The sequence below is a fragment of the Ictalurus furcatus genome, chromosome 26 (genome assembly GCF_023375685.1).
Source record: "Ictalurus furcatus strain D&B chromosome 26, Billie_1.0, whole genome shotgun sequence".
NCBI lineage: Eukaryota > Metazoa > Chordata > Actinopteri > Siluriformes > Ictaluridae > Ictalurus > Ictalurus furcatus.
The window spans coordinates 7,945,771-7,961,386 of record NC_071280.1 but is presented as its reverse complement, the minus strand read 5'-3'; the positions used below and the strand labels follow the sequence as shown (position 1 = coordinate 7,961,386).

The 15,616-nt window shown below is 38.9% G+C and overlaps 1 protein-coding gene across 1 annotated transcript in view; it reads right to left on the bottom strand.

Annotated features, from left to right (window-relative positions):
• The window catches only part of LOC128602532 (immunoglobulin-like domain-containing receptor 2), a 33,210-nt gene extending 22,138 nt beyond the window's left edge, over positions 1 to 11,072 (bottom strand). The window contains exons 1-2 of the mRNA XM_053616404.1: positions 10,747 to 11,072; positions 2,473 to 2,805 (exon numbers count right to left, since the gene is read on the bottom strand). Coding sequence (XP_053472379.1) covers positions 2,473 to 2,805; positions 10,747 to 10,792 — 379 coding nt within the window. The 5' untranslated portion in view covers positions 10,793 to 11,072. The remainder of the gene's footprint in view (positions 1 to 2,472; positions 2,806 to 10,746) is intronic.
• Between the last annotated feature and the right edge of the window lie 4,544 nt (positions 11,073 to 15,616).

The following is a 15,616-nucleotide window of genomic DNA, read 5'->3' as shown; positions in this document are numbered from 1 at the left end:
GGCTAATAATTAGCTACGTAATAGGTTACAGCAGCTACTCTACTGTGTGGGACACATCCCTAGACATCAGCTCCATGCATTCACAACATCTACTTTACTTTTTTTTTCGCTGACCAAAGTCATTTCAGGAAGCTGAGCATTTCCAAGAAATGGATACAAATTCACCAGAAACATAACTGACTCATCCAGTCATAGATAAATTAGGAAGACACTAGAAATGTATTCTCTGTAAATGATCACCCATTAAATAAACTGTAGAGGACTCAAACATGTTCAGTAATGTGAGTTTGAGACTCAGTGCTGTCCGAAGCAGTGTAAAAGCACCAGCTCGGCGTGTTTGAGCATAGCTGTGAGATCACCAGTGGAACCACTGCCCATAAATATCCTCAATAAAACAATAAGACAAAAGAAGTGAAGAGAGAGAAGTGAACTTTGGGATTAAGGCTAAGCAAACAAAAACAGCTCCATAATGCGAGAGTAAGATTTAATGCCAAATATATCAAGCAGCAGAGTTAAGAATGCCAAGCATACTTGAAACAGAGCCAGATGCCTCAATCGGTGGACTTCACCATGCCCTACACAGCAGTGATATGGAACACTACCAAACAGGATTTGACTGCTATAAATCATAAGAAAAAAACCCCCAAATGATGTGATCCACCAACACCCAGCCAACCAGCACAAGCATACTTGCATACTTGCTTGTCTCTTAAACATGGCCGCTTCTTGATATGCATTCTTAAGCAATCCTGCATCCTTGTGAACTCATTCAATTCCAATACCCAAGAACGCAAGTCCTGGGGACGCATGAAATTACCCGGATGTGTTCTTGATCTCGAGGATGCATCAGACACAGACCTGAGCGCACCGAAATCACTTGAAGTCCCAGACGTCAAAGCGGCAAAACAATAGCGTATGATGGAAGCCTGACCCATAAATGTAGTTGTAAAATTTTTTCTACGTCAGTAATCTAAATAAATCAAAATACACATCTAAAAATAATTATTTTGATATATGATTTAAGATTGAGATATATATGAGGTTGTTGAAAAATCGAATTTATCCCTCAGAAGTATTTTAATTAAACTACACTAGCTTCCATCCTGAGGTAACGATAAATGTGTTTGCTTAGTTTTTAGTCAACATGAAGTCGCAGTTGCAAACAGTGAGCTTACTACATGAAACATGCTTAATTAACTTTTGGTTAATCAGCCAGCTAACAGTAAATCTATTTTACAGTAAAGCTGAAACATGTTACTTAGGGAGCACTGAAGAGACGAGGACCCTGTCCCACTACTTGAAATGTGCTGGGATGACCCACTGTGCAACAGGAAGCCCACAGCACATCTCAATTCTCGCAAAGATGCGTTCTATGTTCTCCTGTCCTTCCCAATTCGTTCTTCCGAGGTAGCCCGGCAAGACCTGTCTTCACAAGAACTCAAGTCCGTTCTTTGCGTTCTTAGAATTGGGAAACAGCCCATGTCTATCAATTAAGACCGCCCCCTTGCCCAAACATTCAGGCATTCTTGTCTAGTACCACATTCCCATGCATTTTGGAAGGAACACTGAAAGCAGAGATGGAGAAATCACATAAAGCTATGTGGGAAACATGGCTCAGCTGGTGGCATTTTAATAATTACCCCACTAGCTTGTCCGCAAACACCCTTCCCATTGTAGACCCATGCTAAACCATGCCACCATCTGCTACATACAGGTTGTACTTGTAAAAATTTTGAGTTTCAAAACATATACTTCATCTAACTTTTGCCAAAATCACTGAGTAAACCTTTTTGACTTTTACGACTTTGTGTACTCACAGTATATATAGTATATATCACAGTATAAATATACAGCTGAGCACCAATACACCATTATAACAAAAGCAAGTGTAATGAACTGCACCTCTTTATGGTTATAAAGCATGCATTACACTGGCCACACATTACAACATCCAAAACTGTTCATTTACTTTCTGAATTGCAATAATTGGGACTGTAGTCATAGATCCGTTAAGCAACCAGTTCACTCATGGTGACTGAATAGTTGTTATTTAGCATGACCTCATTTCAGTGGTGACACTAGCTTCCATTCACTGATATCCAGATTAGCATTGTTTAAACAAAAAAGTCAAAGAGAAAGAATGATGGCCAAATAAAATAAACCCAACTGTTATATATCTGTGTATGTATGTATATGTGTGTGTATGAATGTATGTATGTATGTATGTATGTATGTGTATATATATATGGAATAATAATAATGGAATAATGGTGGTACAAAAAAACAAACAATCACCAAAAGAACCCCTAGTGCAACAATTTAGAAACCAAAAGCATTAGTGACTCCACTAAGACTAAAAATGTAAAAGAAAAAAAGCACTTGCTCTATGAAGATGATAATAACACAATCAGAAATATCATTATAACAACAGACTTACAGGTGAACCGAATAGCAAAAATAATAGAATATTACTGTTAATAATGGAGATGTCTCTGTCTTTGTAGTAATCAGCAATGGTGAGAGAGGATCCCTGCCCGGAGGCCACAACCCGAACCGTCCGGCTGTTGTCGCTGCAGTCCAGATGGGAGGAGGCCCCCAGTTCAGACCCCCTGACTCCCAGAGACTCTGGAAAGCTGAGTGCGTCACGTGTGCGGTCACGGCAGTACGACTTGTACCACCACTGCACCACTGGCGTATGGGTAGAGGAGCTTGTGTACTGGCATGGCAAAACCACCGACTGGAAAAGCAGGGCGAAACGGCGATTGTCCCGCACATTCACCTGCACCGCCTCACACCAGGGCATAGCTGGGGGACAGAAAAAGAGAACAATAAGATGAAGACATGTACCCCTACTTTTCTGAGTCAGATATCTCCAGTACATTTAAATAAGCAGAACCTTTTAATGGGCTTCTCCATTAGAAAGGAGAACTCTCCAAAGGTTTCCTTCTGAACTAGGGGAGTTTTCTTGCTCAAACTGTTGCCATAAAGTTGGACGCACACAATTGTCTAGAATGTCTGTATATGCTGTAACTATAAGATTTCCCTTCACTGGAACCTGTTCCAGCATGACAATGCCCCTCTGCACAAAGTGAGCTCCATGAAGATATAGTTAGCTAAATCTGGACTGGAAGAACTCGAGTGTCTTGCACAGAGTCCTGACGTCAACACCATTAGAGGAACTGTTACATTGACTGTGCCCTAGGCCTCCTCACCTCACATCAGCGCCTGACCTCATTAATGCTCTTGTGGTTGAATGAGCAAATCCTCTCAGCCACACACCAAACTCTTGTGGAAAGCCTTCCCAGAAGAGTGGAGGTTATTAATAACAACAAGGGTGGACAGAATCTGAAATGGAATGTTCAAAATGTACATACAGTCCCCTCCGAGAATATTGGAACAGTGAGGCCAATTAATTTTTTTTTGCTGTAGACTGAAGGCATTTGGGTTTGTGATCAAGAGATGAATATGAGAAGAGAGTTTAGAATTTCAGCTTTTATTTCCTGGTATTTATATGTAGATGCGTTAAACAGCACATTTTATATCAGATAACACAATTTGTAGGTGAGCAAAAATATTGGAACATGAGACTGACGGGTGTTTCTTGTTACCCAGGTGTGTCCTGTTGGATTGATTGTTTAAAAAATAAATAGCTCTGAACATCTACTCTTGGTTTTAGCCTTCAGTTTCACCTGTGAAGACTGCATGGTTGTTAAAAACGTTAAGGATAATAAAGATAAATTGGGAGGAACTTATCATGCAGGAAAAAGGACTTCATCATGGGAAAAATGTGGACAGTTTTAGACTGTCCAAGTCACACAATTGACCAGACCTTAACCCAACTGAGTATGCATTTCACCCCCTGAAGAGGAGACTGAAGGGAGAAACCCTCTGAAATAAACAACAACTGAAAGAGGCTCTGGTAAAAGCCAAAGCATCACAAAAGAAGAAACCAACAGTTTAATGATGTCAATGAGTCACAGGCTTGATACAGTTATTGCAAGCAAGGGATATGCAACCAAATATTAGGTGTTATTTACTTTACGTTTCTTTTATACTTATCTGTTCCTATACTTTTGCTCGCCTCGGTGGTCTGATTCAAAAGGTTCTACATTTTATGCTATTTAACACATATAGATGTAAATACCAGGAAATAAAAGCTGAATCCCAAACTCTTGTCTCATCTCCATCTTTTCATCTCAAACCCAATTGTCTTTGGTGTGTAGCACAAACAAATTAATTAGTTTTGTCGTTCCAATAGTTTCGGAGGGGATTGTATGGTTGTGATAATCAGGTGTCTACAACCTTTTGGCTCTAGAGTGTAAAGCATGCTGTTGTGATGCTTTTCCAGCGAAAGAAGAGTGTAGGGCAAGAGGACTTGTCTAAAAAAGGGGAGAGTGGATATAACAAAGACATGGAAAAGGACAGTAATGAATCATGACACATCTCAAAGAAAACAAGAAAGGCTGTAACAAGCAATTTAAGCAACAGGGAGGTGAGTAGCAGATGGCTGAGTAAGCGAAAACATGTGATGACAGTAATAGAGTAGGTCAGAACGTGAAAGAGGAGAAAAAGAAAACATGTTGCTCTACGGTGCATTTGAGACCCAGAAAAGGAGTCAGTTGAAGAAATAACAGCACAGGATGGCAATAGGTAAGAACAAGATGGTACAAGAGATACATAAAAAAAGTGTGTGTAGGTACAGATTGAAATGCAGAGGAGGAGAAAAAGATATAAGCTGACAAAGCTTCCTCCCTCTTACTCACCCAGTCTGATAAAACGCACAATTATGGCACTGCTGAGACGTGCTTATTACCATTCAACTACTCAAAAACAGCCCCTTACAGCTGAAACTGTACTGACGACTGCTTGAGGTTAAACGTTGTTGATTTCTCAAGAGGTTCCTGGCACCTTAAAATAAATCTCTAAATCTAATGGACAGAAGAACATTGCAAACTGTTCTTCCTGACAGACTCACACCCCTCTGAGCTACTCAGCTTCTGTGTATAATAATCCTTATCACATTGTGGTAGGAGGTTTTAGGAAAACATACACGCCTAAAAACATCTGGAGTGGAAAGTCTAGGCCATGTGAGGATGAGCAATGAGGAACAGATATAATATTTTTCTTGATAAATATTTCTAGATATATCAGCGTGTGTGAGATGCACCTGGCCTACACAGGGAACTAAACGAGTATACACTATTTGTGAATTCATGGTTACACTTTTTATGAGATAATAATGTTTGTTCAAAATTGGCTGGAAAGACTTTTTCACGGGCTTTTAATATAATTAAAATGCTTTAACTAATGACATGATGGGGGCTGAATGAAAAGCGATGAGAAGTCCCCTTCATCTGTTCCTCCTTGAAAAGAGTTCATCTTTCAAGGGTGTGTGGCATGAAAGGCATCCTGCAAATAAACATGTTTTCTGAGAAAAAGCAACACAAGATCTGGCAGGTTTTAACTGTACTTTTCCACCAAACGTGATTCTACTATATCTGTAGCGTGTAGGAATACCCTGCACATGAATTCTGACACTTTTCCCTGTACTGAGAAACAAACTGGAAACCTGATTATTTAAAATGCATTTATAATGAGAGTCTATGGCGAGTTATAACACCTTATATGGCAGTTTCTTAACACCTTCCTGACGTTTTGTCATATCGGGAGGAAACAGACATTGCTGTGTTTTCTTTCATTTCTTTGTTAATTATATTACGTTACATTACATTACAGTACATTGAGATGGGATGCAGAGAGTTTGCAGCCCAGTCTCTCAGTAGGGTCTGTAATATGCTGGGCATCAAAATGGCCAGTAAATAAAAGGGCCTGAGGTCAGCCACGGAGGCAGCGAAAGTTGCATCAAGATGACTATGGATCAGGAGAAGAGAGCCATGGGTAGGGTAGGACATAAGTCGGGGCTTGATCAACCCCAGCTGGGTCGCCTGGGCAAGGGTGTCTGATGTTGAAAGACCCGAAACACCCGATGACTCCAGGAAACATCACTGATGATGTGTCCAGGTCCATCATATGGTGATGTATGTTAGAAGGTATTGAATTCATTGAATGGATTTCTGCAAGGCTGAATTACAGATCTAGAGCTTAATTTACAAATACCATTGTTTACATATTGACACTCACCCTTAGACTTAGAGTTTGTATTTAGCAGTAGGGGCACAAGGCAGAGGACACCCTGGACAGGGTGCCTACCCACACATACACACATGACAAACAATTTGGAGATGCCGATCAGCCTGCAACGCATGTCATTGGGCTGGGATAGGAAAGCAGAGTACCCGGAGGAAACCCCAGAAGCACGGGGAGAAGACGCAAACTCCATGTACACAGGGCAGAGGCAGAATTTGATCTCCCAACCACAGAGATGCTAACCACTAAGCCACTGTGCCCCTGGGTGATATATCAGAAATATTACATCATGAAGGCATTTGTATGATTATGATACGAGATATGCTTCACAATATATAGGTTTGCTCACAAACTACCAGCAATACATCAGTGCTGCATAAAAAACTGTTTTTGTTTATTATTAATAAGAAATTATTTCCTTTATGTACAGGAAAGGTGTTGAAATGATTGTCTGTGTGAGTCACACAGCATTTATCGTCTCTGATCGGATGCTACAACTGATCTTCTGGTGTTATAAAGCACTTCACCTAACTTGCCTCTTGATTCTGCAGTCTGCACTCTAAAAAAATGCTGGCATATTTTTTCTACCCAAACGCTTGGTTGAGCCTTTTGGGTCATTTAATTGGGTTATTTCCTCTGTCTTGTGTATTTCTAGTTTTGTGTAACCCAACTGCTGGGATAGTTTCATTTACGGTTAGGGTCATTTTCCCTGACAGTTGAATCAATGCACTCCTCCCCCAACCCAACGCCTCAGCCCAGCTGTTTGAATTCGCCTCAGGTGGAGGTAGCGGTTTTTGAGGCAAGGAAACCAAATGCCCACCGTTAAGTTAGCGTTCATCACTGTTTAGCGTTAATGCTGCTGAAAATGCCTGGCCGAGTTTGTGATATTTAGACAGGGAGCTCTCGAAAATGTATTCACTGGAAAACAGTAACTCAGCGAGTGATAATTAACTTTACCTATCGCTACGGCTTCAACAGTGAATATCATCTACAGTGTTGGCGTTACACTACTAGTTTCATGTGTTTATGTAGGCTGTGAAATATGGACTGAGGTTATTCTATAATTCTCTGGGTCTGCATCGTGTCTGAGGCTCAGTGTAAGGGTTAGCTAGCTGGATGCTGTCACCAATAACAGTAGGGATGAGTGATGCTAACATAGACGCTCACCTGAGTTGATAGCATTACTTTAGCATACAGCTCGCGGTAATGTTAGACATTCCCATTAACTTTTTCAGAGTTAATAATAAAGTAGCATTACAGCTGTTCACCATGAAGTAATACAGAGAGTGTGTTAACGTTAACTACATTTAGCAAGTGTTCTGGACAAGTCAAGCTGTAGTAATTAGCATTAGGAGGCTGGGTTAGAGCAGTGTTTCTTCAGGTATTCGGGGAATGTTAATGCTGGTTAACAGGTGCAGACAGTCAGTGGCTAACGGAACTTATCTAGCTCAGTAATATCGAGACAAAAAGTTCTTCACAAGGTTAACGTCACAAAAAGAGAGGTTGGGGGTTAAAGTAGGTTGTAATACTTTCCACTATCTCTGTAATATTGGCTGACTTAATTAGGTTTGCAAAATAAAGGCTGGAAAATAAATATTCAAAGTTAGCTAGATTTTCCTGGTGAGGCTACAGTGCCATTTTGTCACATTTCCAAAATTACACAATTTGGGATTCTGTAACACAATTTCTCAGTTAAATTGTTGTCCATATTTTGTAGCTAACAACTAACCAACACTCTTTTTGCTATTTTACAGCTTTTCAGATGGAAGGGAGTGGGATTCTTGTCTTCCCAGATGGCTGGGAGATTTGTAAGAACATGCATCAACTCTAATTCTTACATCTGTCAAACGTTTTAATGATTTTAATAAATGTCACCTGAATTTCATGCAAGTGTTTGTTTATTTTGTGACCATTTTAGTAAAATTTTAGCATACAAACAAATTGCATTTTAGGATAATTGTAGGGGGAAAAGTATAAACAACACCTGTATTATTTTGTGTTCTTTTTAACACATCTTTGTGTGGAAATGTTTAACACACAGCATGTGTTAAATGTACTAACACACTGATTGTGGTGAAAATGTGTTGTCCTTAACTAGACATGCAGGCGTGTAAAAATTTGTTTGTAATTACTGATATTCAGTTTTTTTTGGGATGTTTTAAATGTATCCTTTGATCAAAATTTGGCATTTTCATCTTAAATATATGATTTATTTGAGTCATTTACTTCAAAGTCTATATATAAACACCACTTTAGCAGCTCTAGCGATACATTTCTGAACACCTTCTTGTGCATAAATAAAGGAGATACCATGTTGACATATTTGTTTATAATGTGGTATTTATGACATTTTCAAAGAGTAAAAAAACCCAAAAATGAACCAAGCATTTTTGTAAAAATGAAACTATCCTTTTGGGGTTAAAAGTCACAACCCAACTTGATGGGTTAGTTTAACTCAAACTGTGTTCTGTCCTATATCTACCCAGCAGTTGGGCTAAAAATAACCTAATTTGTGGAGATAATAAGTTTAAATCCTGAATAAGCCACATCCAACCTTGACTGGAAGTCAAGAGAGCGAAACTGGCCATGCTCTGTGGGTAGCAGGGATGGCTTACTCTCTCTCCCCTACTGTTACACTATTTGCACTAGACATTTCTGGGTATCCGTGAGGTCAGGTATACAGAACAGGGCAGATAGTGCTTTCCTTTGTGTGTATGTTACGCTGCTCTGTGACACTGCATGAGCAGCGGTTCGAAAAGATGCAGTTGGTTGTCTTCATGTGTCTCAGATGGAGCATGTGCTAGCCTTCACCTTCTCTATTTGGTAGTTGTTGTGGGATACAGGAGACATGGCCAGTTTTACTCTCTTGACTCCCGGTCATGGATGGCTGTAGCATCGTCTGGATTCCAATCTGCTACTGACTGACTGTACCTAAGTTCTGGGCAACTTTCTGTCAATAAATGCTAAAATTAGTGATTAATGACTATCATTAGTAGACTAAGATTTCAAGACAAGACCAAATCGGGGATAAAATGGACGAGCCGCTCCAGTGGCCTGGCAAAATTATCCTTCATTTTGACGGACACCTGAACTGGAGCATCGTATCAAACTCTCTAGTGCTGTGCTGTTACCGGATCATGTGTTTGATGAACTGTGTAGCAGATATTTACACATATTGCATGTTACATATATTATCTGTCACTCTGTTACAAGTTTAGCCTTCTTCAACCTGTAAGATTATAACGTGTGTTTGTAACTAAGCACCTAAGTGTTAGCAATTACTCCAACAGACAATTGTGTGTGTGTGTGTGTGTGTGTCTTAATGTGGATTTTCCTAACGTGAATCTAAACTGCATTACAAACAGTTTGATTATAATCGATATGTTTTATTATATTTGATATTTTGTATATTACACTTTATTATAACGTTGAGGAGACACGGGGTGTCAGTCATGGGAGATGCACAAAGGTCCATGAAGCATATGAAATTCATATATATATATTTTTCTATAGCACATTTCTTGCTATCACAAGTGTAATAGGAATTCATGTTGTTATTTAGACATCATACTTATAAGTCTAATAAATGGGACAGGTTTAATCAAAACCACACAACACCAAAGCAAGTATAAATAATAGAAACATGAATCTAATTACAGTTTTAAAAAAATTTAAGTATGAAAGGTGATGTTAATATAATATAAAATATTTCAAATCTACAGTGTAACTGTAAAGCGCGGGTACCCTCAAACACACAGCTTTTGTACCTTTAGTATGTATCTTTTACCTAAAAATGTGCAAATTAACATTTTAAAAGATATTTAGGCTGCAATACTGTATTTTAAATCTTTTTACAGGTACACTACTGTATATCCACATTTCCACATGTGGCTACGAAAAAGACAAGGGTCCGACTCTTTATCTATTTATGAGAGTGTATTTTGGGTCCTGTGGGTCTGTCTTGCTTTCTTTTGGATACTTTTAGACCACACCTAGACATGGAAAATAAGGTGTTTTATATATATATATATATATATATATATATATATATATATATATATATATATATATATATATATATTTAAAGGTCAGTTTGATGATGAAAGTCAGCTTTTTTTGTTTTGTTTTGTTCTTAATTGACTGCTATGAGGCTCACACCACAGAAATAGCAATGTTATAACATGGCTTTTAATGGAACTTATTCACAAAAATACCAATAATTATACATCTTTTTTTTTATCAGTTTAAACGTTTAATATTGTCCTGTTATTGTATATATGACTAGGTTTAAACAAATAGTCTATAAATCAAAGGCTGTGCCAAGAGCAGAAACACTGCTGGACTCCTGCTAGAACTTTATAGGACATTTTCAGAGGCTATTCATTAGTAAAGTAGCTTTCATACTTCTGTAACTGGGTTCAATACCATGGAGTGTGTTAAAAACACTAAAAACACAAAGTGTTCGTGTGTGTTTGTTTGTTTGTTTGTTTTAACTAAAACAGACTGAAGCCTCGTGAAGTTTAGCTGAAGTAACCTGCAGAACAACCTGTTAGTATTTAGTGAATATAAACACCAGCACTAGTGGGAAAACTCACTTACCTGTAAAAGTTATTACTGTAATCCACCAGTTCAGGAGTAAAATCATTGTTTTAACACTCAATGCGTTATAATCCGTGCAGAAGTCGTGAACATGCTGTCCTTCCCTTCGTCTCATCCTCTGGCTGTGTGTGTGTGTGTGTGTGTGTGTGTAAGTAACGGGACTATGTAACGGGAAGTATCAGGCGCTCACTGTGGACTGCGTCCCAGAGAGTGATGTGTCGTTCATAAAGGATTCGTTCACTTTGAACGAATCTTTAATATGACTCGGGAACAAAGAGTTGTTTGAGAGAGTGATTCGTTCATTTTTGACCGCGCATGCGCAGCAACATCCCCATGGGTTCTGTACAGGAAACAGAAATGATTAGTTCAGCTCTCGAGTCTTCAGGTTCGAGTCGTTTGTTCTTCCGGTAACCGGCGCATAGACAATGCAGCAGGCAGTTCCGGAAACAGGAATGATCAGTTCACGTCTCGAGCTTTCGGGTTCGAATTGTTCGTTCGTCACATTACGGCTCCACTGCATTCAGCCAACGGTCACGGGATGAACGAACGACTCAGACCCGAAGACTCGAGAGCTGAACTAATCGTGACAAATGTGACATGATAAAAGAAAGAACGACCCGGATCGGTAGGTGAGGTGAACTAACACAAGGGTTCCCAAACTTTTCCAGGGCAAGGCCCCCCAAGTGGCATTAACATTTGACCGAGGCCCCCCTTTTGCAAGATGTCTTTAAAACACATTAAAAATACAGACTTCTGAATATATCCCCCTTTATTTTTTTTATTAATAATTACCTCTTTCATCTTTACATTACAGTACATTAGGAATTGATTGTGTGTGTGTGTGTGGTTGTCTGAGAGTGAGAATCATGTATTTATTTATTTTTCACACCAAATTATTGAGGCCCCCCGGGCGCCCCCTGGCGGCCCCCACTTTGAAAACCACTGAACTAACAGACTGCATAGCCTGAAGACCTAATGCTAAGCTATTAATCAATAATTTGTTTCTCATAATTCTGCCTCAGCTGCATCAGCCTATAGTTTTGTTTTTATTCCAAATGTGATCAACGTTTGCGTAAGTACTATATGTGTTTTAATTATATTCTGCTTTAATTATAATAATATACGTTTTAATTATATTCTGCTGAAATGAACGAAATGACTCGAAAAAAGATTCGTTCATTTTGCTGTAAGAGATTCAAAGATCCGAGTCAGTAAAATGATCCGAACTTCCCATTACTAGTTCCCAAACAACCCCTCTATCGGATATGTAGTGCATTACCCAGGGCGCTCAAGATTACTTTGAAAAACTATGTAGATTAGGTGTACAGGAAGTACAGAGCCAACTGGGATTTAGCCACTGACTCAAAACTCATAAAGGCCAAATGTACTGTATAGCCATTAGAATAGATTACTTTGAGAATACACCGATCAGCCATAACATTAAAACCACCTGCCTAAACTGGAAAGCCTGGAGGTCACTGTGTCTGAACAAACAGCCAGAAAAATCTAATTTTTTTCATGTCAATAATATACCTCAACTTTAAGAAAACAAAACCACCTGCCTAATATTGTGCCACCAAAACAGCTCTGTCCCGTCGAGGCATGGACTCCACAAGACCTCTGAACATTCAGTGAAAATCTTCTTTCATAAAACGTTATAAATAATCAACCCCTTATTTATTTAAAATAATGAAAGGAATCATTTTTATGTAACTTTTTTGTTTAGCATTTTAAATGAGTTAAAAAATGTATTTATTACATCAAGTGATTTCATATCAACCGCTCACCCTTCGACATTACATCTCTCACAGACAGATCACATGACCAAAATGGATCGAAGAGAGAAGTTCTGTGGCGCAGAACAGAAAAAGAAAAAGGGAAAAATGAAAAGCAGAGATCGGTAAGTTTAACCTATCATGTTTATCACTGTACGTCTTGAAATCAATCAACATTTAACATTGTTGCCTGAGAGGTCAAAGTGATTAACACTAAGATCAGTTCATTTCCACCAAATACAACCTAGTTATTGGGCTTTTTGCCTCATCCTCTGTTAATGCAGACGAGCACGTTGTCCTGCAGCTTTCAGTCAAACACGAGATCAGAAAACATTGGGTGTGGTGTGAGTAAATTAGTGACCAATTGACTTGCTTGTGATCAAGAGGTTGATTAGAACCAAACATTTGGAACAATTCAGCATTTTTTTCTGCTTCTGTTTATATTGAAAATAATGGTGCAGATAAAATTAAATTAATAATTTACTGTTTAGCAAATAAAACAGTTTTATTGCTTTAAACATGGCTGTTCATGAAAAAAAAAAAAGAAAGATGTGTCTTAAAGACCCGATCTACAATATCTTTTAGTTTTTTAATAGTCTTAAGCACTTTTAAAATATATTTTGGTAGTTTTTAAACCACTCTTTCATAGTGTCCTCATAAAACAAAATGCTTAAAACAACATACTAAATGAAGGGTTTGTAAATGCAAAAACGCAGAAAGATTTCTGTGAGGGTTAGTGTTAACGGATGAGAAAAAGTATGTAAACCATTTGGAATTAATTGGTTTTCTGCATTAATTGGTCATAAAATTTCATTTCATTTCATCACAAGTATAGACAAACACAATGTGCTTAAGATAACAACACACAAACAATTATAATATTTCATGTCTTTATTGAACACATCCCATTAATCATTCACAGTGCTGTGAAAAAGTAAGTGAAAAGTTTACCACCCCCACCCCACCCCCAGCTCTTGAAGTATCATGTTGCCTTCTTGAGCATCAGTGAATGTTTTCACCCTTTGTAATAGTTGTGTATGAGTCCATCAACTGTCCCCAGTGTGAAAAGATGGATCTGAAAATCATACAGTCACTGTTGGACAGGGGTCAAATATGCAGAAGAAGAATTTGGGGGCCGCCAACATTGATCTTGCATACCCCTCAGCAAATACGCAGTTGAGCCCCTGCCTCTGAAGGTGTGCTGTGGTATCTGGCACCAAAACATTTGCAGCAGATCCTTTAAGTCCTGTAAATTGCAACATACATGGATCGGACTTGTTTGTCCAACACATCCTACAGATGCTTGATCGGATTGAGATCTGGGGAATTTGGAAGCCAAGTCAACACCTTGAACTCGTATTTGAACAGGACAGAGATTTCATTTTCTGCTCCTACTGTATCAGCTCCACTATTGATGTTATATGCAGAGAAAGAGTTTTTAAGGAGAGACAAAATCCCCTGGCTTTCCCTGATACTTGCATGAAAGATATAGATTTTCCACAGATGGAATCTCGTATCTTTTTGAACCTCTTGAGCTGCAAAATCATCGAACTCAAGGACTAGTCGCAGGAGGTTAAAGGAGCGAAATGTTGTTGAGTGGTGGTACCTGACGGACGACCCTGCAGCTGACCTATGCCATATGGAACCAGTGACACTGAGCATGAATTAATGTTGCCAGTGGGGCTTTTCACAGCCTTAATCTCTGGGAAGGTCTGTATGGCTCTGGTTGTGTTAGGCAAGCATGCCTGAGTGGTTCTACGTGAAACTGAAAAACCATATGCAACCAGTGGAACTGAACAAGCATTAACAGTGCCCATGGGACTTGCTACAACCTTAGTCACTTGGGAGGTGTGTATAGATCTGGTTGCATTAGGAATGGTGGCAAACTGAAGGAAGAGCGGTAATCCTATGGGCACCGGAGGAGGTGTGACAGGCAGTAATGACATAGCAGGTCAATATTCAATTCAATTCAATTCAATTTTATTTGTACAGCGCTTTTAACAATGGATAGTGTCTCAAAGCAGCTTTACAGAAACATATAAACACAGGATACAGATTTTAAGTGTGTGAATTTATCCCTATTGAACAAGCAGGTGGCGCCAGTGGCAAGGAACAACTCTCTAAGATAATATGAGGAAGAAACCTTGAGAGGAACCAGACTCAGAAGGGAATCCGTCCTCATCTGGGTAACAACTGGTTCATTAAGAAAGTTCATTATGGTTTATACATGAAGTCTATTTGTTGAACTAGTCCACTGTTCACAAAGGAGACCTGAGTGCAAAACTGTATGTGGTAATTGCAGTCCCAAAGCCATAGTAGCAACCATAGTCCCAGCAACCACAGCGAAAATGTCCAAAACTATTTCTATGGTACTTCAAGTGGTACCATCCTAAGCAATATCCAGGCAGAAGCCTCCAGTTGATGAGCTCCAGTTGATCAGTCAGGTCCAGAGAGCAGAAAGGGTCAGGATCACCGGCATCTCCATAAAATCATGTGTGGCTTCCTGTCATGTGATATCTACCTGTGTAATCAATGAAAGCACGCTTTTACTGTACTGCAGACTGTATGTATTGCTTTGCGTTGTTTTGAGTGTTATATATTTGCATGCGGTGGCATTATTCCTGTCCTAATATTTTCACAAATTGATATTTCATTTTTAAATATTTCATTAAAACAATTTATATTATATTAAATGAAACTGCATGAAATATGCTGGAGTTATCAATCCGTTTATTTTCATTGTGAGCCTATAAAAGTAAACTTAGGCATTTACACAATCAGTAATGTTCCCAAGCTTGGCAGCCACAACAGTGTTGCAGTGTAGGTTAGTGTATGTTTAAATTCCTCATATTTCCACATAATAATTCTTGTTTTGAATGATGCCACCCTTGATACTGAAGCTCAAAGAAGTGTAAGAAAAATAATTCCATATCCGTTTGAAACACTGTCAGCACTTGCTGAAACCAGAGTGCAAACCACTGTGCATGTTTAGATGGTTGAAGGAAATAGTGGTTTGAGACACAACATGATGCATAGCTATTTGACATTTTGGAACCAGCATAAGAGAAACTTGTATTACAGTTTTTCACAATCGC